The following is a 26,336-nucleotide window of genomic DNA, read 5'->3' on the forward strand; positions in this document are numbered from 1 at the left end:
ATTTGGATTTTAGCGTTCAGCTGTAGTCTGCGGGGTCGTGCTAATAAGTAATAAGTCAATCTATGTATAAACAGTGCACGTTCAAAACATCGCTACTCTGTAGCCTAGCGATTAAAAAAAAAAAACACATTTCACCGCGATATAAATATATAACTCTAGTCTCTAGGTACCTATATCCAATATCTACAATAGTTGACGAAATCCAAAGATTTGTTCACGAACAAGAAACAAAGCTTGATTACTGTGCCAATCCATTGGCCATTCAATTATTAGTCGACTCCGAGAACACCAGATGCTTAAGACGCATAATAAGCGTGCGAGGTACGACTATAAACAATACGTCTTAGTTTAAGAATTTAAATTGAGAGTAAAACTATTTCATTGAAAGTGCAATTGCATCAACGGTATATACGTAGGTTTATTATTTATAATAATTTATTAATATCTTATATTTATAGTATATCAATTATCAATTACTCATTTAATTACTATGCCTACTTAAATTGCCCATACATTTGTCACAGTTGAATTTTCGGTGTGACTAGGTATGCGACCATGTGAGTGTGGTAAATCACAATCGGCTACTTCTGTGTAATTGACTAATGACTAGTACTACCTAGTACAAATCGACCTTGATGATTCATACTTCATAAATTTGAAAATAATGAAGATTAATTTTTATGCGATAGGTACCTATATTGCGATGATCATGCATAAATATCTTTTATTTTGATCATTGAGTAGGTTGTTAAGTATTTACAAAAAAAAATACCTGCTATTTATTCAACATAATATGTGCCTTTGGCGTTTATTGCGATTTGTGCGAGTGATAGGTGTCTAAAATGGTGGTTTGAAAACATATTATCCTTTGAGGCTTTTAAATATCATTATAATTTACAGTACTGCAGTTAGAGTTAGGACGTTGATGACCTAAAAACACACAAAAATGCCCTTAAAAGTTATCTAAAATACTAATTAAGTAAGTGAAAAAACTTATTTATAAATAATAACTTTTATTAGAGATATGGGTATAATAATGGGTGTAATAGTAGAAGCATTTAAAGAATTTATAAATAAATTTCAATATTAAAAATAAATTAAAAAGTAAAATATAAATTAAAAAGTAAAATATAAATAAAAAAAAATTATATTATATATATTTGCGTAACATATTTTGTGTAACATTTGCCCTAAAATCTATAATTTGTGAAAAATGCCCCACATTGTATAAAAAGTACAAAAAATGCCCTAAAAGATGAAAAAATGACTTAAAATGTTAAAAAACAAAAAAAAAATGCAAAATAAAATTAGAATATTCTGCATCAAGGGAGCATGAAACAAATTTTTAGCAAGGATAGCATTGTACAAAATAAAAGGAAAAAAATGTAAAAGTCATCAACATCCTAACTCTAACTGCAGTATTTATAATTTACTATTATAATAATATAGGTACAAATATTTATCCTAAATGGTTAGTCATACGTCCATACGCGCCATTTTACATTTATTCTGTATTAACACGGAGTCCGGCCATATGGTATATATTACCTATTTAACAAAATTTATAACTATATTATGAATAATAATTTACAATTTACATCTTCTTCAGCTTGCTATACAACACGCGTGTAGTCTTGTTTCATCGCTTGTTCCATGCGTGTTGCTACCAGGTCGTCGGCGGTAAAGTAAAAATATATCAAATATAAAAATAATAAAATAATACAATAAGTTTTTTTTTTTTTTTTTTAAGTGGCTTTATTTTGAAAAATTACAATCTATACAGTTGTATAATAATAAGTAACAAAGAGTTTACAAACATTGTTTACAGACAATTATACATTTAAATAAGTTTTTATATACACATGAGGAAGAAATTACACATTAGTTACACCTGTAAATAGTAAATATTGTTTCTAAGTCGCGACACCAGCTTTTAAAGCGTCTGGTCGAGTTACCGAAAAGTGTGAGTGGTACCAACTCTTTGATCAATCGGTTGGAATTATGGGATTATCTTATAGTTTGTTGTGAAAGCGTTCGTAATAGAGAGCAGCATTTTCGTAAATAGAAAGTTATTATTGAGGTCTAGGTTTAAGGGTTTATTTGAGACGAACCAGAGTCTCCAGTGATTGAACGCAGTGAGATGTTTTGAAAGGCTTGTATAGTTCTTTTATTCGAGTTCTTAGCACAGCCCCAAATTACGATATCACAAGCCCAAAATTTAGGTTTTTTCTAAGTGTTAATATTATTATTATTTTTTTTTTATAAATATCGATGGAAAATTATTTGCTCGATCAAAATACTTGAAAATATAATTCAAAGTTTCTCACGAGTCATGAATGGTTTGGTTTATTTACTAATTAAAAATATCAAAAATGTATAGCAAATTTTTTTATAAACGTTTAAATTAAGATTTTCGACAAAATTCCTAAAATTTCGAAAATGTTTAGTTGATTTGAAGTCAGGAATTCATAAAAAAAAAATTCTACTGGAGTTTATCAATTTTTAAGAGCGTTTTAAGTCATATTAGTGTACGTTTATCTGTAAAACAATTAATTTTCTCTCTCTTTCTATTATGTATCAACTCATTATACACATAAATGTACATTTATAAACCTTGCTATATCTATAGTCTATGATGTAGCTAAAACGTATTACAAACGACTTAAACATCATAATGAATTAAATTCAAAAATCTCCTTATTAAAGAAACTCGCATCAACAAATATACCTGGTAACCCTAGAGAAAAAGACTAAAAAGGCGGTGGTATTGTGACCTAACACAATAGTGCTTCTAAATCATAATTATTTCCACTGTTGTCCACATTTTCTTCACTTCTCTTAAATAATAATTACTAAAATTACTTAGAAGTTCCTTCAACAGAAAGACTATATTCACTCAGTCAATCTTATCATTTTTTTTATTTTTTTTCTCCCCCTCCTCGTGTACCATTAAATTCACTGATTTTTAACAAACTATTGGTATAATAGATATAAAATATATAGAAAATATAAAAAAAAAATTTCCTTCAAACGATTTTCAATAGTTTGTTGTAATTAAAAACCATATTACCATTAATACTTGAAATTTCATCAAATGCTTATATCATAATTTTTTATACTTGATAAAAATTTCAAAATTACCGTTTTTGAGTAATTGATAAACATGAGAAATCTTTGATTTTTTTTTTTTTTATAAATGTCTATAAATAATTCTTTGCAGTATCAAAATTCTTGAAAATTTAATACAAGATCACACATCAACTGTTTTAGAATACTTCTAAAAATATTTAAAATATACAAGTATAAGCACGTCTATTTTTTTAAACATTTAAAATATGTAAGTTAATTAGCAAATAAAAAGTGAAAGATCATTTTTTACAACTGACTTAAAAATTTAATATGAAGTTCTTCGTGACTAATTCATACTGAAACCAGTTTCAAAAAGCACAATTATTTTTATAGATATTTTAAATTTGATAGAAATTACATTTTTATATGAACTATTTAGTAACGAAATTCATTACTTTGTTAAAATTCAAAAACATCATTTATGGAGATATAAAACTTTTTCAAATATTATTATATATTTACTATGGTATTTTAAAATACAATGTTTTCAGCAAAAATTAATTCAACCTACAGTTCTATTAATAAATAATAATAAAACATTATTTTTTTGACCGTTTCAAATAATTTATACGGTTCATCATATTATGCTGAATTTTTCAAAAACATGCCCACTGCCACTGGGTACTGATATTTGATCATTTAATAAGGACACTACCAGCGCACTTGTTAGATATGATCATTTTAAATGTCATAATGAGTTTAGAGGATAACAATAGTGAAATGAAAACAATAAGAGTTAAAATCAATTTGTATAATAATTGTCTTACTTTATGGTTTCAATTTATTTACAAAGTCAATAATATATGTATATGTTTTTTCTTTTCATTTTTATGCAACTATGTATAACATATTTATATCAATTTCTTACATTTATTTATTACAGTATCGATTCTAAATTAATAAACATTATATGCAGTCTGACTAAGCAGACACATTCCGTACATAAATAAATATATACCTATATATTTATAATTTTTAATTGGACACAAATGTCCCTCAATGTCTTTAAATGTATAACTTACATTATATAATATAATAAAAAAAAACTTAAGTTACATTATTTAAAGACTAAGGACAAACAAGAAGCCTTACACGGCTATCTTATAAAAAGCTGTTAAAGATTAAATTATTATGTGTATAAAAAAAATCGAATAAATAAGTTGGATAAGACCATCTAGTTGTCAACTCCCCATTTTATAAATTATATAATATATCCCTTAAAAATAATATTTCTATATAATAATAATAATAATAATAATAATGATAATAATAATAATAATAATAATTATAATAATAATATAATAACAGAATGTCTAGGAGTAAAAAATTGTAAATAAAATATTACACATTAATATTATTATTATTCCTGTACAGAAGGAAAAATCAACAAATATTATTTTACTAAAGTAGGAAATTATAAATGATTTTCTTAGGGTTAATGTTAAGGAGGTCATCCTTAATAATTACATTTCTCTAACTAAATAACAACAACGAATAGCAAAACAAATGTACATGAGTCATATAAGTCAACACGGCCGTTCAATTTCTATACAAAATTATTATTTTGTACTTTAAGCTGCCATATTTACATTCATAAATGTACACAACAGAAACAATACCAAAATATTAAATAAGCTCAAAAATGTTCACTTTATAAGTGCATTCGGTTTTGCATATTTGATTGAGGCTGGTTAGGACCTTGTGGTCCTGGTTGCGGTTGCCCTTGCATCTGTTGAGGATACATCGGAGGAGCAATGGCACCGCCCTGTTGCTGTTGCTGTTGTTGAAACATTTGCCTTTGTCGTTGATTTCTGATGAATTGGGCTAACAGCTGTGGATTGCTCCTCAGAATCTCTCTTAGGCGTTGCTGTTGTTCAGGTGGACTGTCAGTATTGGTGCGCAATGCATTTAATAACTGTTGTAATGATTGATTAGGTACTTGATTAGGATTTTGTTGGTAACCTTGGGGCCTGGAGGCCATAACTTGTTGCTGTTGAAGCATTGGATTTTGTTGGTTATTAAGTATCATTTGTTGTTGTTGAGGTTGTATGTTCATTTGCCTTTGCTGCTGCTGTTGAACTTGTTGCTGCTGCTGCTGCTGCTGTTGTTGTTGTTGCTGCTGTTGAACTTGTTGCTGCTGCTGCTGCTGCTGTTGTTGCTGTTGCTGCTGTTGCTGCATCATCATTTGATTGTAATTAGGTTCAGTAACCCATTGATTGACTTGTTGTTGAACGGGAGGAGCAATCTGCATATGTGGTCGCTGCATCTGTTGTTGAGGACCACCTTTTCCATAGCCCACATTATCATGTTGACGCGCTGCTTCTTCTTGTACTTGTTTAACTACTTGTAACACATTTGCAGGCGGCGTTTGTTTTCCTGGGACCATAACTGGTCCTTTATGAGGTATCATTTTAGGTTGATTAGACATATGTTGTGTGGCTACAACAGGAGCAGTATTCTCTGTACCTAAAGCACCAGTATTCATAATGGCCATACGTCTTCTTAATAATTGTGCTTGTTGCAGTCTTTGTTGTAGTTGTTGCTGTTTGATCTTGTGTTTCATATTTGGACAGAACAAAACTGGACACTTGGCTTCAGCACAATACTTAGCATGATGGAAGCAAAGTGCAATATATTGCTTACAAATCGGACAATTGCCATTAGATTTGACTTTACATAATTTAACATGTTGAACCACCCTTTTCATACGTTGACAACTTGCCAAACGACAATTTGCATCTCTACATTGACAAGCGTGTACAAGTGACAATATACACCGACGGATAGACAATTTTCTTGCTTCTTGAGGATCTGCTTGTTTTTGATCACTAGGAGATGATCCATCATCCAAATCAAGACCCAGTTTCTCCATGGTGTGTGGATGTTTTTCTTTTTCGTAACAAGTAATACATAAATCAAAGTCATCACAAACAGTGCAATGATATCTGGTTTCCACATGTGACTTACAACTGTTACATGTGTACACAAATTTGTCTTGTCCTTGGTTATGAAGTTCATACAACATTGCCATTGAAGAAAACTTAGCTCTCCTAAGTGATGAAAATTCATAATGCTTTTCTCGAGCCATAGTTAAAAATGCATCTCTACCGTCCATTAAATCACAACTAATTAAAGGATCTGGGTCTTGTATTGGTCCTAATGCAGCAGCTGATTGTACGCTATGCAATCGAATTACAAAAAATACTTCTTTATGTTTATCCATGTTGTCAAAAATTTTAGCAGAAAGATCACTGCTAGTTTGAGGTAACATTGTTTTCTTTGAACTGCTTTTTCTCTGGCTTGACTTAGATTTGTTTGATTTTTTGGCCTTTTGAAGGCCTTTCTTCTTTCCGTCAGGCCCAATTTCAACTTCATCACTAACACACATTTCAACAGATTCTTCAGCCTCAGCTAATTTTCGTTTTTGTTCTTCTTCTTGGTCAAGTTCTTTAATACTATCTTCTAAGGCATTTGGCCAAAAATCGCCTTCAAAGTAGGGTAATTCTGCGGCTGAACTTAATTTGTCTTCAATAGCTTGCTTTAAAATATCTTTATAGTCCAGAATTATGCGTTCAATAATACCCTTATCTAGCATTTTCTTATACCATTCTTGTAATCGTTTTGGTTTAGGTATTTTTTGTTCAGGTGGATGACAATGAAATATGTAATCGTCACCTTCAGATGGAGGGCATGCCCAGATGTGAGCCATAGTATATCCCAATTGTTTTACATAATCAAGATAACCCAATAATATTTCATGGTAAACAAATGTTCTGTACTGTTTCGGTCTGAAAAAGTTGACAGAATCTAAATATGCAATATAAACTCTTCTTGTATTTGGTGCTGGAGATTCAGAACCATATTCTTGGACATGCATACCAAAGAAACAAACATCAGTTCCATCAATTTCTTCAAATGCATATAGTGCTTTAGCCCTGTAAGGAAATTCGCCTATCATTTCTCCAGTTTCAACAAAACGACTTCGCATACCAGGTTTCACTTCAACTATTTTATCTGAACTGGATACAACACGTATAGCAACTTCACCAGCACCTGCTTCTTTTTTCTTAAGGAAATTGTTTACTCTAGTTTCAATATATGTACCTAATTTAGTAATAGCCAATTTTTTAGCATTGAATTTATGATCTTTTCGTTTTTCACCTCGTTTCTTCAAACAGTTATCACAAACATATCCTTGTGGATTAATATTTTCATTATGGAGTACACATATTTGATGGAGTTTTCTTCCACAATGAGTACACATTATGAATGGTTCTAATTCTAGATGATCATTTTTCATTTCTATAAATTGTTCTTTTTTAATTACTTGTTGAGCTTGTGTAGGGTCTTCACCCAATGTGACAGCATCACCAGGTATATCATTAAAACATTTAACACAATAAATATATCTATTTTCAAAACTGAAATATTTGGCATCTCTTGGAATAGTACACAATTGTTTTCCAAAGCAACAAAGCACTTGTGGATTGAATGTGTACTTACGACCACAACAGTAACCAAGACTTCTCATAACAGGGTAAATTTCTTGTTCAAAAACTTCTGAAAGTTTTGTACAAGATTTATATACTTTTGTTGACTTTTTATTGTAATGCCAAGCATTTTCAAACATCAACCAAACATCATCAACATAACTCCAAGGGTCAGTAAATTGACCTGTATTAAGTTTTTCTCGAATAGTTGATAAATCCATTGGTTTTTTTATAATAATAAAATAATCTGGTATATTAAGTGCTTGCGGATCAACAGGTTGTTTAAAAGGATCTGATTCCGGTTCTTGTTTGTATAATTTTTCAAGAGTAGGCATTAATGCTTGTCTAAGTTCATCAGGCCTAAATATACATTTTTTAATGGCTGTTTTACTATCTGACGTAGTTGGTTCAAATGGTTTAATATCTGTAGTGATGTTTGGTTTAGGACTCATAGGTTCATCTTTAATTTTAACTTCCATTTTCTTTGAACCTGAAGCATTATCATCACGTTCTTGTTTAACTTCAGTTTTTATAGACACTGATGGTGTTTCAGAATTCATTTTACCTTTTCCATATGCACCTTTTCCATCATTACTATCGTCATACTCATCTTTTACTTCCCCTTTAACATCCTTAGGAGAATCATCTTGTGCTAAAGCAGAAGCAATAGCATTCATCTGACTTGAATGACTAATTGATGAGGGTTCTGATCTAGGATATCCTTTACCCATACTACTGTTGGCCATCATTGATGGTACACTTGTAGTTGATGGTACAGTGTTATTGGCTATCAAACTAGGTCCATTAACCATTTTTTCCATGTTCATTTGGTTAAGTCTATTTGGTTGTAACATTTGATTGTTTAAGTGTTGTTGTTGTTGTTGTTGTTGGACTTGTTGTACTTGCTGTTGTTGTACTTGTTGTTGCTGTTGAACTTGCTGTTGTTGTTGTTGCTGCTGCTGTTGCTGCTGCTGCTGCTGCTGTTGCACTTGTTGTTGTATATGTATTTGTTGTGGTATTTGATTCATTGATTGATTTGGAAATTGAGGTTGAGCGAATGAACCTTGAGATATGTTTGGCATCATAGGCGAGTTAGATGGGAACTGACTAGTGTTAATTGGACTTTGGGCAGGTGGCTGAGTCAAACCAAAAGTAGTTTGAGGTAAATTTGTATTTGGACTCGGTCCAGGTACAGGTGAAGTAATTGGAAAATGCACCCTGTCTGACATTTGTGTTTTCATTATACCAGTTGTTGTTACTACTTGTGGCAAATTTTGCTGGCTGGGTTGAATTGAAGTATGATGTAAAGGCTGTTGCTGCTGTGGTTGTGGTGGTTGCTGTTGAGTAGGTGGTAATCCTTGTGTAGATACAGTTGGGAAGCATTGTGCATTAATATTATTAGTTGGTTGCGGAGTCCCCATTTGCTGTTGTTGCATTTGTTGTTGTTCTTTACGCTTTTGCATTTTTTCTTCTAACTCTTTCTGTATTTTATAAAATGTTTGGGCTAACCTATGATAATATTCTGACCTAGAGTTAGCAACATTGTACATATCACCTTCAACTTTTCTAGCATAAGCCACTAAATTATTCATACGTTTATCAAGCATTGCTTTAGGATCATATGTTGGGAAAATTGCTTGTACTAACTTATGCACTAAATGATTTCGTAGTTCAGGTGTAATAGACTCATGCCATTCTTTACTTTCAATATGATTTCCTGGCATTGATTGACTTGGTTGGGCTTGATTATTCATCTGAGTGGTCATTGTGTCAGTACTAGTTGTCATTATGAAAGAATTAGGTATATTTGACACTGATTGTTGAATGCTAGACGGAACTGGTACAGTTGTGTTTGAAACAGACTGGAGCATTTCATTTACAGAACTCGGACTAGGATCTGCAACACTCATTGAAGTTGTAACTTGGGGTTGTGAATGTGGAACTAATACTCGTGTATTTTGATTAGGCGTCAGCACATTATTATTAGGAGGATGTGGCATTTGAGATTGCAAAGCCGTTCGTATACCAACATTGTTAGGTACTCCCTGTACTTGTACTTGGTTTACTTGATTATTAACAGTGTTATAACAATTCATATCATTCATTCCAGTAGTATTTTGAGTAGGGTTATTTGCTAAAGCATTACGATTATTTGATGCTTTTAATGGTTGACAAATAGGACAATCTGGTCTAGTGCATTGTTTCCAATGTGATATTATTTGTCTAGATGATGAACAATGAGCTACATTACAATTTCTTCCAGCTAAGCAATTAGTCATATGAGCTAAAACCCCTTTCATTGTATTACAATGTTGCAAACGACATTGTCTCACTTCACCATTAGCTTGTTGATTATCTCGTCTCTGACATTGATGTGCATGTAATAATAGCACGAGCTGTTGGGTTATCATTTTTCGTTTTTCTGGATTTGCTTGACTACGGTCAGCGGGGACAACTCCTTGAGGTGGTACTACCACATTTTGATTGACCATATTAACTTGTTGTGGTCCAAGACGTAGGTTTGCTTGAGACTGAGGAGGAACCGGAGTATCCACTAACATTCCATTAGTGTTGGAATTAAATCTCGGTACTTGTTGCCGTACGATACCAATTGATTGTTGTTGGACAACATTAATTTGTTGATTATTTTGGTTGTATGCGTTAAAATTATTTACTGGACTCATTGCACCCATTGGAGCTTGTAACCTATGAGAATTAATTGGCAAATTATGAAGTTGATGAGGTGTCTGGTTACGAATTTGTTGTGGATGATGCATTGGTATGTTTCTTCCCATCATAGGTCCATTTTGTTGTTGCTGGGGAATCCCATGATGAGGATTGTGCATTGAATTATTAACCAAATTATTTCCCATCATAATATTCACATTCGCCACATTTATTCCACTAATACTGTTTTGTAATTGATTGGAATTAATGCCTGCATTTCCCATATTAACAACCATTGGTTCTCCAGTTTTACCAACCAAAACATTTGGTGACGGCATATTTGGATTAATTGGTTTATTATTCATAGACATTCCAGCTCCTGTCACAAGATGTTTAGTAGAACCCATAAAATGATGGGCTAACTGATGTTGACTGACCACTAATCGTGGTTGAATTGGTTGCTGAAGTTGTTGAGGATTATTTTGCTGAACAATCATACCATTTTGCAATGGTACTTGAGGACCAAGATTTGGCTTGATATCAGGTTGCTGGTTCCAAGGCGTAGCGCTAATAAGCTCGTCAGGGAGATCATTCTCGAGATCAAACATCTCATTACTAGAATAGACACCAGATGAGTCAGAAGACCCCTGAAATGGATCTTCTAACTTTGGCCTCTTGTTCGGAGGGCTATCCACCAATAGGTCTGACATATTTAGTTTTAAAATTCAAAACAAATAAGACCAAGTAAAAAATTAATAGTATCAATAATCACATATTAAAAAAATTGCACAATGACCTAAACCTATTTTACATATGTCAAATTTTTAAAAACTCAAATTGAGAAATAAAATAGTTAAACATAGTTAAGTCACATAATTAAGCAGTATGTGATATCACCATACAGTAATATGGGCCATTTTATGCTATGTCGGAGGCTGATAATTGAAGATTTCATTTGTAGTTATCTATTTTCAATTTGATTCTTGCATGTTTAAAATTCTTTATGACTGATAAATGGTTCAACCTAAAATAAATAAATTCCATTAATAATTAATAAATCTTCAAGTTAAAGGAAAGTGTTAGTTCTATAACAAAAATATGAAAATAAAAATTATGGTTTAATATTAACCTAATCTAATATGAGCAAAAGGTATTAATCGTAAACAATAAATCACAATACAATAGCAATAGCTATACCTGAATATTATTTTTAAGATAACAATAATTTAACACACTTGTGATTTAACCTCAAGTTTAACATTAATGATAAATAATGAAACTAGTTTTTTATTCAAATAAATTATGATTATATATCATCTTCATTTTAAACTTTTAAGTTATAAATGTTTTATTATAAAAAAATACATTATAAATATATAAAAAGATTTTTTTTTTTTATTATTAAAATTTAGTATCAAACTACTAATTATCAATGTTTAAAATTTTGAAATTAATTAATACGTTTAAATGAGAATTATACAATTTTCTTTACAAAATTATATAATACATAATTATTATTTATTTGAAGAACTTTAAGTAATTTATAATAGTTACTAATAATTTTGCACTAATCAAAATATAAATTTCTAAACATAGATTCATATTCTCTGGCCATAAGTGAAGTTATTAATTTTTTTACATGCAGACTGATAGTAGCAAGGGATGTCGACTCGCACCAACATCATCGGTATGTAAAATGGAGGGGACATCAACTCAAATGTATTTTGGTTGGAACATAAGTTTACTTCAACCGTATTACAAGAGTATAATATACCTGTGTATATTAAACATATTTAAAACTATTTTAAATAATGATTATCATGGATATTCTGAAATAAAAATTTTAAGAAACATAGGCATTATAATTTACAATTAACATGTAAGAAACATAACAAGACATATTTATTTTGAATCGCCTTGCTCATATTATTGATAAAAAAGTATTTACCATTAAAAATAATTTTCTCAAATAGATACAAAAAAAAAAAAACCTAGGTTACTTACAATAAATAATATTTGAAGCTGGGAAGTAAATTCAAGCCATAACATGAGTTGTATGTGTAACATGGGCAGCCATAAACAGAACCAACCTAAAAATAGTAATTTATCTTATTAATAAAATTGTTATATTAGTAAAAAAAAAAAATTAGTTAAATAAATAATTATTTTAAAATGTATTAATAGAAAAATTTTGAATTTTAGTAATATTTTATTTGATAAATTTTAGTTAGAAGTTTATGTATATAATAGGTACACATTTTGATAAAAATAAAAAACAAACTATTTTGAAAAAAAATCTTAACTTTCATAAGAATACATAACCATTGTTAGAAAAGTAATAAAAACTTAAACATAAACTATGTATTAAATGAAGTTATTGTCATTTTAAAATTTGAAATAATAATCTATTTAAATACTAAAAGGAATAAATTATTAGGTACATTTGATAAATAAATTGGTAATAATACCTAAAAACACATTTTTTAAATCAATCAAAATCAAATTTGATGGGTAATAAAAAATATACAAATTACATTTAAGTATATTTGTATAAAATAATAACAGTTAAAACTTAAAAATAATTTAACTCAAGTACTTATTTATAGTATAATTTTGTGTACAAATGTAGGTATTCATCATTTATAAAGCAAAAATAATATTCCAATAAGAATACCAATATGAAAATACATGTAATATATAAATATCAATAGTTAGAAAAAAATTATATTTAATAAGATTTTTTATCAATCAAAATAGTTTAATTAGGTACCTATAAGTAATATAAGGGTTAATATAGGCGAATGTTAATTTACATTGAGACAGTTAAAAATTGTTTCATTTATTTTATAATTAAGTTAAATTAGTTTCAGTTATGTTAAAATGATTGTAAATATTTAATTTATATGTTAATTTCAATTGTGATTTACAATAATCAATAAAAAAAAAAGTAAACATATATTAATCAACTATTTAGAAGAATAATATTAATTATATTTTTAATAATACGATATTATAAAACAATGTTTTACAATAAAAGCCAATAATAATCAAAATTCTAAAATATTTTAGAAAAAATTAAGTACTAACACTACAAAAGTTTATAAAACATAATCAATTTAATAAATATGTTTAACTTACAAAATAATAATTCATATAAACTATTAAGAAAAATGAAATTTACTGTACATATAACAATTAATACAAAAATATTATGCTATACATGTCATGCCAAGATATCATGACTGTTGAATGGATTGATTTGCAAAATAGTGATCCAGAATGAAAGTATGTACAAAAACCAATGTGTATGGTACCTTGTTGTTATTTTTGTTTACAGTAATGTATTATACCAAGTTATATGTATTTATTGTTACCTAATCAAAATATTCTATATATTTAGTACAATCAAGTATAAATGACTTGTTGAAAATAGATAAACCATAGATCTATTATCATTCATCAAATATATTTTTTTAAGATAATTAACGATCAGAATTACTTACAGCATACAATTGCTTATATTTGGGAAATAGTATAGATGGTAAATGTTTTGAATTTAAAAATAAATTAAAGCATTTCAGTATCATTAAAAACAGTAAGCTATTAAAACAAATTTTTGTTGATTAAGATAGAAAATAGACGAATTAGGTACATAGATATATTTGAATATATCCAATGTACGAAAAGGCACTAAAAATATTTAAAATTAACAAAAAAAATGAAGAAACCCAGGAACAATGAACACTATCAGAAAGGAGTGATAGTGGGAAAATGAAAAAAAAACGTCGAAAATCAATGTGAAATTATCATGAAAAGGTCTTTAAATGATGGAGACAGCGTAAATTTTGGTAAATCGAGCAAAGAGGACCGATCGCTGGGGTCCGGGAACCACGGGGGTACGGTTTGGACGATGATAATTGATTTCGGGGGCGCCAAGGCAAAGGTGATAAATGCCAGTGGGGACCACAAAAAACGGTCGGGCCGTGTAAAAATACGACGGAAAACGTCGAAAACGAGCGGAAAAGCCGGCGGCAACAGCGGCAACAAACCGCCGTTGCGGTGGGGTCGAGGAAAAAAAAAAATTTCGGTACGCTATGTAAACACGGGCCGTCGACGAAATTGTTAAAAAGTAGGCTGCCTCAGCCGCTGACCGTGTACTCACCGTGTCCGAGATTGACGTGATCCGAGCCGATGATTGCGGCCGATAAGCGCCGTCGTTGTGGACCTCGGCGGCCCGTCTGAAAGCGTTCCTGGACACGTTGCGCGATACGCCGACGATCTGCGACGGTTCGTTGCGGTAAACGCGGCGGATTAACAACGAATTCGGACACTAGAAATATATTTTTCGACAACAAAACTAGATGTAAATAAAGCACTCACGGGACGTGATAGACATACGGGGAACGGGGGCAGCCATCGGCAGTCAGGTCAACGATTGTTTGGAGCGCTCAACTATCGATAGTTACGGCAGGCTGTCACCGTTGACGCGAAATCGGTAAAAAAACGCGTCGGACGTCGGGAATCACTAAAATCCGTCCAGCCGACGGTTTTATGCAATTTTCCGTTGAAAATTTGTCGCGAAACGCACAAAAGAACTGAATTTTCGCAAACAATTTTATCAGAAATTTCGGTTCTTTATCGACGTAACGCTACCAGTGTGACCGGCGTCTGGGGAACTCGCGTCCAAGGTCGGCCGGGGCCGGTGTTGCCAACACGATTGTCGTTGGCGCTCACGGTCTACCGTAGTCCGTGTAACGAGCGCGCCAGCGCAAAACGCAGAAACAATAACAATAATAATAATAAACGCGACGCGTACTACATATATGCCGTGTGTGCTGCGTACGTACCCCGCGCTCCCGTCGTAACTGTAACGCCGACACGCCGTGCGTGCACTGTACTCGACGTGTGTACTGCGTACAACGTTACGCTCGCGTTGCGCAGAGGCGGCCCCGTTGTCGTCGACGTGACGTCTCGACGCGGATGACTCGCGTACGCGCACGCACCGACCGAATTCGAGCGAGTGAACGACACCGCGGCAGCGGCGATGATAGCTACTGCCGCGGCCCGAGCACCCCCAATATCATCATCATTTGGTCATTCACCCCACCCCGTGGTCGCAAACACCGACCGAACGGGTGGCAGTAAATGAGTAAATAGTAATATCGCTGCACCCTAGACTCGCGATCACTATAACGTCTAATATTAATATTGTCGCGATCTATAATATTATTATCGTGTGGCCATTGCATACGTGCACGTGTGCGATGTGACATCGACGCAGCCGCGCGCGCGCGCGTCAATTTTCCCGCGGAGAGGAGAACGCGTTCCCCTCCGCTCGATGACCGCCCAAAACCAGGCCCCCTCTCTCCCCGAGAACAAGACTTTCGAAAGTCTCCGCCGACGATTTGGTGTAATGTTGTATAGTGTATACTTTGGGCACAAAAATACCGATGTGGCCGAAGTGCTCAAGTGCAGCAGTGGCGCTATTTCTATATCGCGTCCGCTTTAACGCGAGACGTTAAGATATTATTATAAATATTATCGTTGTTTGGTCGTCGGTAATATTTTCGCACGTCTCTGGGCGGTGATCGATGACGACGGGGCGACCGCGGTTTGTCGGCGGTCGCTCATAATAATATATTCAGTCGCCCCGTTCGCCGCGGCTTTAGCCTTTAATCAGTTTAATCATTATTGTCGTCGGACCGGGTCCGGCCGCTGGAACTGTCGCGGAAACCGACGAGAATATCCGCGGCACAAACGATTACGTGCGATCGGAACTCTGACGGTCAGATCCTGCGGCGGGCGCGTGACGTAGCGCAAAACGTATAGTAATAATAATTCAACGACACTATGGTGATATGGACGAGCGCGGGTGACGTGTGCGCAGCCCGAGACCAAATCTGAGATCTCTTGATCACACCGTGTTCGTTTTTACCACGAGAATAATATCGCATTATTATTATTATTGCTTGCCGCGGCGGGCCCACGAATCACGATCATTCCGCGGCCTCCGCGAGTCGCGACGGCGGGGTGACCAGTGCGCGCGCGCGCCCGTAACTTTATACATAATAATATAATATTATTATTATTTACTATTTTACAAATATTATTATTATTATTTTCGTTCGCAGCCGTGTCACAACGACGCGCCGCGAACATTCTGTACAATAATGTTAACGCGGCGGCGGCGACGCGACAGCCGTCAGTACTCAGTTATGATGTTATTATTATTATTATTATTATTATTATTATTATTATTGTTGTATAGGAGGAGAATATTATACATTATAATATTATACGTATGTGTGTAGGTACGTTGTAGCCGTTGTAGGTACTCTGCGCGCGAGCGTTTCGATCGACGTCCCGAATCTCCCTCCCCGTGCGAACACGCACACCCACACGGCCGCGCGCGTCACCGTATAAATGTATAATAATAACGAATAAAGATAATATCGTAAATGATATTATGTACACTGTACAGTACCCAGTACCTACGTGAGCAACGCACGTAGGTTATATTATTGCATTGTTAAATTTAAATGTTAAATTCACGATATTCTCATATTATGTGAGACGACCGTATATCGTATGGATATTATAACGTACGTAAAATGCATGACAAATAACGTGGTACGCGTTTTTTATAATATAAGACTTAAAATATTTACAGTAAAACGAATGTTTATGTTGCGGGGTGTATGAATTCTTATACTTATGTTTTGTATGGTAATGTGGGTTTGTGCAATGTGCATGACTGATGTAGGATTTGCCGCAGGTTATCTCTCCCAAATTTCGGATGACACGTCATTTACGTACGAAACTGCGAATATTATACTAATGTACAATAATAGACCAAAGGAACGTCGTAAACATTTATTAACACCGAGTAATGTCTAACGTTGAGGTGGTGAGGGTGCCTCGGACCAGCCTCGATTTCCGATAAAATGTACATACCTCTGACAACTATGCGAGAAACTTTTGTTAACATTCGTATTTTCCCGGTTACCACAACTTTTATACTTTTATAGGCACCAGTTATCGCGGAGCCCCTCCACCCATGGAATACGGACGTTAAGTATGATGTTTAAATAAGTTCTTAAACTTACGAAAAATAACTGACGTATAATATGTTTTTTATTTTATTTCTATTGTACACATACAATAATATTTATTATACGACTTAACAAAATATGAAAAGTACATTTTAATCATGATCAATGTGTTTGGGTATATTATAAATATTAAATATAATTTTCGTGTGCGTCACTTTGAATAATATAAAACTATTTTAATTACCTACTGTTTTCGTGTTATCAGCTGATGATAATGCGTTCTAAAACTAATCGCTATTGGGCATTGGCAACAAAATGTTCTCATACTAAATAATATTTTTATTTATTACCTATATATTATAATAGGCAGCATTTATTTAAGAAAAAATATGTTTCCATTATAGCTTTATACATTCAAATGCTTGAGTACATATTAAAAATATAAAATTAATTTATAATTTCATAAATGTACAAAGAAATCATTTGTCGTTGTAAATAAATTTTGAATATTAACTTTAATAAAATATGTACCTATTTACTGTTATACTAATATACTATAATTCGAAACATTATTAATTATTTATTATTATTATTATTATTATTATTATTAGTTACTACTAAATTTGTAAGTACTTAAATTAATTTAATATTAATTACCCAATTACCATAAACATAGATTTTAAATTTAAATTTAATCTGTTCTGACAATTCACCACAAAATATAAAACACAAATATTAGTAATAATGTAATACTTCATAGCCTCTGTTCAACATTCATGTCTCAAAATATTCATAAAATGTGTTCTTAGTTCTTATTAATTTAGTATGAAAATAAAACCAACTACCAAGTTCCTACTCTAGATTCCAACTACCATAGCCCTTAATGTACTATTTACCAAACATCTAATTTTTAAAAAATCATCTTCTGTTTTCTGTCTTCTATTTTTTTTCATTTTTAAAAATTTTTTTAAATGTTTGTATTTATATTTTAAACTACATATTTAAAGCAATAAATATAAATTTAAATGTTATAGACATTTGCAAGTTATTTTCTATGATGCTATCTAGTGGTTTTTTTAAGCTAGATTGCTTTGATAATATATTTGTGATATATTCCTTTATAAGTCTCTATATTTTACTTATGTCTTATTGTTTTAAATAACAGATTGTAAATATATTTTTATAAAAAAAAGTCTCTGTATTTAGATTCAAATTTAAATTAATGACCAAGTAGATTTCAATCACTATTCACTATATTTACTATGTATCCCTTAAAATTCGATTCTTCTTTTAAAAATACTTACATAATAATTTATCAAATTGCACGTATAACATAAAAAATAATCGAATTGAAAATGTCCATTAGTATACTTAAAAAAAAATTGGTATACCTAAGACTTAATTAAAAAAAAATATACAGAGACTCAAAGTAAAATTAAAAAGTATTATAGTACATACCTAACAATTGTTTATTCAAATTTTGTTTGATTATATTATTAATTGTAATTTTCTGTTTAACAAAACAACATTATTAGTTATTAATGTTATTAATTTTATTATAATGCAAAGTATTTCTAAAATCATTTTTTGGAGCTTTTTAATTTAAAAAATATTTTATTGTTAAACTACTTAAATGAGTATACCGGTAACATCAATATACGACTTTTGTAGTAGCCTCTATTAAATTAGAACGAAACTGTAAATATATTGATTTTACGATGATGTGTATTTTTTTTCGTGACTGTCATCGCATTTTTTGATTCCTGATAGAAAATTAGATCAAAAACTTTAGATTTAAAAATTAAAATTAAATTTTCTATTAACCTTGGGTTAACCGAGCCAGGAAAAAAAATTAAGGAAAACAGAAATTTAAATGTAGAAGCAATTTTTTATAAAATCAATTATTTTTGGCATACTCGATAATTAATAATAGTATAGATAGTCCGTATAGATATTTGAAATTTTCCCCGATTGTTTGATTGTTTTATGTTTATATCAGTATTTTATAAACATAATTTTTTTTAATATTTTGATCATTTTTAAAAGTATTTTTAAACATGATAAAGTTTTAATTTTTCAATTTTTTTTTTTAAATTTTGACGATAAAGGAATTTTTACTTAGTTAAAAACCTTGAAGAATCATGAAAGTTTTTACAAGTTGTTCATCGTAAATTTAAAAAAAATATCTCAATATTACAGTATCTTTTTATTAGCGTTTGATATAAAAATGTTGAAAAATATTATCTCAATCTTTAAAATTTGCAAATTATTTTGTAGTTAAGAATTCATACTAATTATTGTTGCTTTTTATATCTTAAATTATAAAATTTAATACAATATTCCCCATAGGTTTCACATATATAGTCACATGATTTATTTATGAACATTTCAAATTCAAATTTTCACATTTCATGATATTCACTCCTTAAAATAACTATTTCACATCGATCGATTTTTGATAGTTTCTTGTTATATAATAAGCAATAAATAATTATAAGTACTTAATAGTTAATTTCCATTAAATGTTTATGTTATCTCCCGTTATTTTCAATGACACTTTATTCAGTGGTGTACTAGGGTATACACGGGTATACGCCGTTTACTCGGATCCCTATTTTTGGATTTATGCATATACCTTAAAGAAAATTAATTTATTTATGGGAATACGTCAACTGAAAATGCATGCATTATGGATAATATATGTGCAAGCTTCTAGTTTATTATCAGTCATAATTAATATCACAGTATAAAATAAATAATAATATCGGTACAATTATTTTTTTATTACATACATTATTACACTGTCCAAAAATAGTTATTTATTATAAACGTTAAGATATTTCGAGCAAAGCGAGAAAATTATTTAAGGTATACCTATTTAACTACTTTTAAGTGCGTATACCTATAAATTTATTTACCAATACACCACTGACTATATTATATATAACTATATTTTCCTATTTTTTTTTTATAATATGTATGTAAATGATATTCTAAGGTAATAACAAGTCTGTAGGTATGACAATTGACAAGCAAGCAACAACTATTTTTAGTGAATCCCGACACAAAGTGTGTAATCTGAAATTTAAAATGTGCACTATGGAATTGAAAAGCGAGTACTAATAAAACATAACTTTTTTTTATCAGAGTTAAATAATAGAAAATAAGTTATATAAAAAATTGAAATCAGTAACATAGATATTATATTTTAAAAACTAGTTGAAGGTTTCGTCATTATCAGAAAATATTTAAAATTCCCTTGATATTAAATTAAATGTGTATATTCTTTCCAATTTTGATCTTCATCAAGCTATTACAAAATGATTCTCTGACAAAAAAAAAAAAAGGCATAATATGAAGGTATTTTTCAGGAAGCATGTCTAAGTAAGATCGCTTATGAAGAATTAAATATATCAATTAAATTTTAAATGATGTAGCTCACACATAAATAAAGTTTTTGTTAATAATGTTTTCAGATAATATATATTTTCTTAGTTTTGAAGATAAAAATAGATTAGTAGTTTTAAAATAATAATATGCATGCAATTTGATTGAAAAAAAAAAAAAGAATTATCTATTAAAATTGTTAATATTTTATTAAATATTATTTTAATGATATGAAAGTTGTGTCAAGGGGTTAGAGCCGTTAGAGGAGAACTTTGCTCCCCACGTAACTGTATAATATACGAATTTTTATAAAACATAGTTGCTGGACATGTCTATTCAATAGATTAAATTTTATCTATTCTATTTTGTGGTACTTATGACGTTTGAGACATTTTTAGTACAGTACAACAGAACAATGCCATGATGGCTGATAATGAGAAAACCTGTAGCGCGAAGAAATGTTTTAAATTATACAACAATTATAATGATTAATGTGAAGTTATATTATAAAGACTGTTAGTTAAATATTCGTTATCTATAGAACAAAATATTCATATAAATATACTTCTTAATAATATAAAATTACATTTTAGTTATTATCAAAAATAAGTGAAAATGATCAGGGTAAAATAATAAATTATCAACAATAAAAAAAATTATAATAACTAATATGTAACCTTCTAAGATGTCTAATTATTAATCATCATAGTTACAAAATTCCTAATATCTTAGCAAGTTTGTTGTATATTTTACAATAATTGATAAATAACAAATTATATTATATTTTTTTTAAAAACCTCAAAAATTGAGAGGGACAAAGAGTACTTTTATATTTCTATATGATTGTATAAAATAATGATTTTTGAAATTTTAAAGAATCTTTTGGTGATCATTGACTAGTTTTTAATTATTATCAATATCTAATCACCATAATCATTAATGAATATTTAATGATGACTAGTAGCCTGTAATAAAATTGTGGGTATACATTTTAAATAATTTCATTTAATCTTTAGTAGGTAAAAATTATGAAAAAATTACAAAAATAGTTAATCTTAAAACTTTAGTTTGTAGTTTAATAAATGTAATGAATGTATTATGTATTACATTAAATATCATATCATATTATCATCATAATATCACAAATTCACAAACTAAATTCACTTTGTTGTATCTCTAATCTTCATGGTTGTATCATAATATTATTGATTTGTGATTATATTTTTTTATCAATTATGTATAAATCCAAATAATAATATTATACATATGTAATAGTAAATTAATATAATAATTATTTTTAATATAAGATAATTATAATCCTTATCAATTTTTTTCATTTACGTGTTCAGCTATTATTTTATATTATTACCACGGACCACGATTAAAGATCTAATCCACGGTAGATTATCTCGTTTATGCCACTATCACCTATCATACTTGGCATACTTGCATATATTAGAATTATAATTTATTATTCACATTAATTTACGTTATAATTTTACTTTCTCAATTTCCTATAGTAGTTATTACTTATTTTACGTTACTACTTGCTACTAGCTGTTCTGACTTCCAGTGCTTTAGCTACACAACTACCACTACCTACGTCACTATATTAACGCAAAAAATACTTAATGAAATGTGAATAGATAATAATATAAATTATAGGTATGTTACATTTTATTGTAAGGTAAAACCATCTTAAATCGTTTTACCTACTATATTGATTATTGATTGACGCTTTATAATATATTAAAAATGTTTAGACGTAGAATTGTATGTAGATTCGAAATTTTCAAATTGTAATTATATCTTTTTAACAAGATCAAAATTAAATTCATCATTACCCAACTGTTACTGACTACTATCTATTAATCATAATTGCGTACATTTTTATATATTTTATTCAATATATCAAGTGTTTCAATTTAGTATTTGACAAATTTGTAAAGTATAGATACTATATTATTATGATATTAATTAATATTAATATTAAGTAAACATTAATGGTTTAGAATTTTGAAGAATTACAACTAATTGTATTTATCAGTTGGAAAATGACGACCAAAGTATTTATTGAAGAACATTTAGATAAATATCTAAAAAGTTTAGTTAAAGGAAAGTTGTTCATTCCAGGAGTAATTATTGGACAAGTGAGTAATTAAATATTAAAGTTGTAGTTCTATCAATTGCACATACTTACATTTATCAAGTAAGTCATTTATAATATCATAATTTTTTTTTTTCTAGGTCATAGGTAACAACTATCATATAGTGCATTTATCAGGAATGACCATATGGAATGATGATATACAAAATAATAAAATTGATGTTCTGGCTTTCAAAACTCTTTCTGATCTTTTAGCCAATAGTGATACAATATTCCAAAAGTCGTTAGAAGTAATCTAATTGTGCTTCTAAATATTATTGAAAGATTCAAATATAGTATTTACTGTTAAGTAAATAAATATTTTATGTATTTATGAATTATAATGTAGGTAGCAACTTTATTACCAGGAGGTTCACATGTACTTGGCTTATTTTTTATTGTTCCACAAGATTTAAAAAGTATTCAACCAATAGATATTGATTTTTATGAATTCTATAGAGAATTAAATGAAAATTTATTGTATAAAAAAACCAATGAAACATGGAATTACTTAATATTAAATTATTCAACTGTCAACAAAAAGTAAATTAAATATTGAAAATTCAATTACTATTTAAATATTTTCATATTTATATATGATAATATATATGTTTATTTGTAGATCATATTGTTACTCAGTTGATTTTAATCGCGCAAGTGGTCCTGAAAAAACAACTTATAAGGCAGTAGATTCAGTGTTTGGATCATTTAAAAATGATTGGATAACTCTTGTTGGAACATTTAACTTTGGAACATTAGATAGATTAAATGTAGGTGGTGGATCAAAAGCTTTATTTTCCATTCGTGATGTATGTATATTGTATATATATATATTATTTTTTTTACATATTTTAATAATGAAACAGTATTAAGTTATTAAACTTTTATATTTTGATAATATTTTAGAGTTTATTAGATAAATTTGAATCTGTATTGAATGAATCAATCTGTTCTTTTAACGGACGTGTATGTGATGAAAATAAAACCCTTAAAGATTTTGAATGTGATGAGATTGATAATGTATTGAAAAATGTTGTTAAGATTGAATTTTTCAGAGAGGTTTGTTTAATACCTAATATTTATAAATTATAAATGTGCTTAGCTTACTTAAAATGGAACAACAAGTCTTTATAATATTTTAGGTTGATTTGGGCAATGAATGTAAAAATTCTTCAATTACTGTAAAAAGAGGAAAGGGAAAAATTTCAATGTCTGGACTGTGCAGTATAGTGGTACCATTTAATCGTAATGGTACAATCAAGGATGCCATAAAGGTATAGTTATATTTTGTATTTAATCACTTAATCAACATTTCATGTAATATTATTTTAACGCTGATGAGTTATTATCTGTATCTATTTATAATATAATGTTTAAAATATGGAAGATTATGTAACAAAGTAAAAGCATTATATCGAAAAAAAACTATAGAATTAAGTTAATTTATTCACAAATAGTGGGAACTTAGTTCACTAAATTTCTGCCAAGTCTTTTAAATCAAAGTTAGGTATTTTGTTCTAAGCACATATTATGTTCAAAATATGGAGATTCCTCTAATTTCAGTTTCAACAAAAATTTAGGCTGTTTGTTTCTAATGTTAGATTAGTCAAAATAATTATTAGTTTATTATTTGATATGATTTTAAATTATTAATAAATATTTTTGAATTATTTAACATGTCAATAATAATAATTAAGCAAGTAAATAAAATAATTTGATAGTTTGTTATGTTTATCATTTATCAATTCTTCATAATTTTATGTTCTAATAAGAAACGTATTATTGTAGGCAATACATGAAGATGCCATGCAGACATTTGCTACTCGTTTAAAAATGCATTTGGAATCAATGGTTGAAGAAGAATCTCTTGAAGAAGAAGGTTCTAATTGATATTTATTTTAAAATAGTTTAAAATATTATGTTTTATGAATACAACATTTTTAAATTTCAGACGGAGATGCAAATATAGTACACGAAACTCCACGTCGAATATTAATTTTAAAAACTGAAGGTTCTAGATTTGCATTCAGTGATTATGTATTTCCTGGCGAAACTTCTCAAGAAGCAATGTCTGTGGCTGGAGAAATATTGAATCTTCCTGAAGACAAAATGGAATTGTACGATATGTTGGAAAAAGGTAAGTGTTTTGTAAAATATTGTAATTTCTGTAATTCTATTAATAACAATTATTTTTTTTTTTAATTATTTTATTAAAGTAAATATATACTGTGCTTTTCTCGGTACATTGGTAAATTTAATAAAATATAATATTTAATATTTACAATTTGAAACACAATAATTTTTAACATAACATTTATATGTTTAAAGGACGACATTCATATTATGAAACACTGCCAGACATTGATAGTAGTCCACCACAAGATGCAAGTACTTCATCACCAAATAATGTGTTAATTTATTTTAGTTGGGCAACTTTGATAGTGGTTATCTTAGCATATGTTATCAAACAGTTTTTTGTGTGAATTATATTAATGTGAAGTTAATTTAATTAACATTCCTTAATTTATTATTATTATTTTTTTTAATGTTTATTATGAAAATCATTTAAACTAATATTAAAACTAAAGTGATTATTTTAACAAAATAAATGTATATTTAAAACGTTAAGTTTGACTGAACAAATAATTAATATAAGGCTTTGCACATGTTTCATAAACTATTCACGCAAATTATAATAGTGAAAAAATTCTTTATATTTTCTATTTCTATTGAATAAAAATTTATTAATTTTCTATGTTCAACAGATTTTAGTTCAAAACAATAATTTAAATCAATCTTAAATCATGTTAGATTATGCTAAAAAGTATAATATTTTTTCATAACTATAATTTTTTGATTACTTAAAATTCTGGATAGCATTTATTAAACGTAGCAGTTTGTTTACTGCTATTAGTTCAAGTATAGTTTAAAATAAAATTATGAAATTATATAATAGAAAAGAAATGAAATGGCTGATAATTTAATTATGTACTTAATTTCTCCTACTATTTTAATCGTGCATATTAAACACAACCATTGATTTAACTTAAACTTATATTTAACTTATCGTTGGTTGCATGGTGAGACATTGTCTCACCTTGTTATTATTTAAGTGACCATTACTTATTGTATTGGTTTATTGTCTTAAGCATCCATATAAATTATCAGTAACATACTGTTTAAAAATATCTGTACATCAATAGACATTTTGATTGACTATTGAGTATTGGTTATTACTTATTAGTATTTGTTAAATGTAATTTATTTTTACATAAAGAGAAAAATTGTTTATGAGTGACAATTAATTATAGAAAAATTATAATGTTCAATAGTCAATGAATAACTCAATTTTTAATGTGATTGTAAACAACACTAATAATTGCATAATAAATGTATTGATGTAAAATATTTAATAATCATGAGAAAAATTTTAATTAGGTATTAGGCAACCAATTAAGTATAAAA

General features: G+C 29.3%; 2 protein-coding genes across 4 annotated transcripts; one reads left to right on the plus strand and one right to left on the minus strand.

The window, feature by feature from the left end:
- Window positions 1-4,484: 4,484 nt before the first annotated feature.
- LOC112593288 (histone acetyltransferase p300) lies at window positions 4,485-15,279 on the minus strand. Its single transcript, XM_025337653.1, has 3 exons — window positions 14,449-15,279; window positions 12,291-12,376; window positions 4,485-11,310 (listed from the first exon to the last, which is right to left on the minus strand). The coding sequence occupies exon 3, from the start codon at window positions 10,994-10,996 to the stop codon at window positions 4,781-4,783; it is 6,216 nt and encodes a 2,071-aa protein (XP_025193438.1). The 5' UTR covers window positions 10,997-11,310; window positions 12,291-12,376; window positions 14,449-15,279; the 3' UTR covers window positions 4,485-4,780.
- A 1,589-nt stretch (window positions 15,280-16,868) lies between these two features.
- Window positions 16,869-25,380, plus strand: LOC112593187 (protein odr-4 homolog). Of its 3 annotated transcripts, none has more exons than XM_025337527.1 (10): window positions 16,869-16,888; window positions 22,738-22,875; window positions 22,973-23,122; window positions 23,221-23,414; window positions 23,494-23,680; window positions 23,778-23,930; window positions 24,014-24,145; window positions 24,660-24,750; window positions 24,823-25,008; window positions 25,200-25,380. In XM_025337527.1, the coding sequence occupies exons 2-10, from the start codon at window positions 22,780-22,782 to the stop codon at window positions 25,352-25,354; spliced, it is 1,344 nt and encodes a 447-aa protein (XP_025193312.1). In that variant the 5' UTR covers window positions 16,869-16,888; window positions 22,738-22,779; the 3' UTR covers window positions 25,355-25,380. The 3 variants fall into 3 exon arrangements, with proteins under 3 accessions (XP_025193312.1, XP_025193309.1, XP_025193311.1); XM_025337524.1 differs by lacking the exon at window positions 16,869-16,888 and adding an exon at window positions 22,036-22,390; XM_025337526.1 differs by lacking the exon at window positions 16,869-16,888 and adding an exon at window positions 22,044-22,124.
- The last annotated feature ends 956 nt before the right edge of the window (window positions 25,381-26,336 follow it).

The sequence above is a fragment of the Melanaphis sacchari genome, unplaced genomic scaffold (genome assembly GCF_002803265.2).
Source record: "Melanaphis sacchari strain LSU unplaced genomic scaffold, SCAv2.0 Contig1_pilon_pilon, whole genome shotgun sequence".
Classification (NCBI taxonomy): domain Eukaryota; kingdom Metazoa; phylum Arthropoda; class Insecta; order Hemiptera; family Aphididae; genus Melanaphis; species Melanaphis sacchari.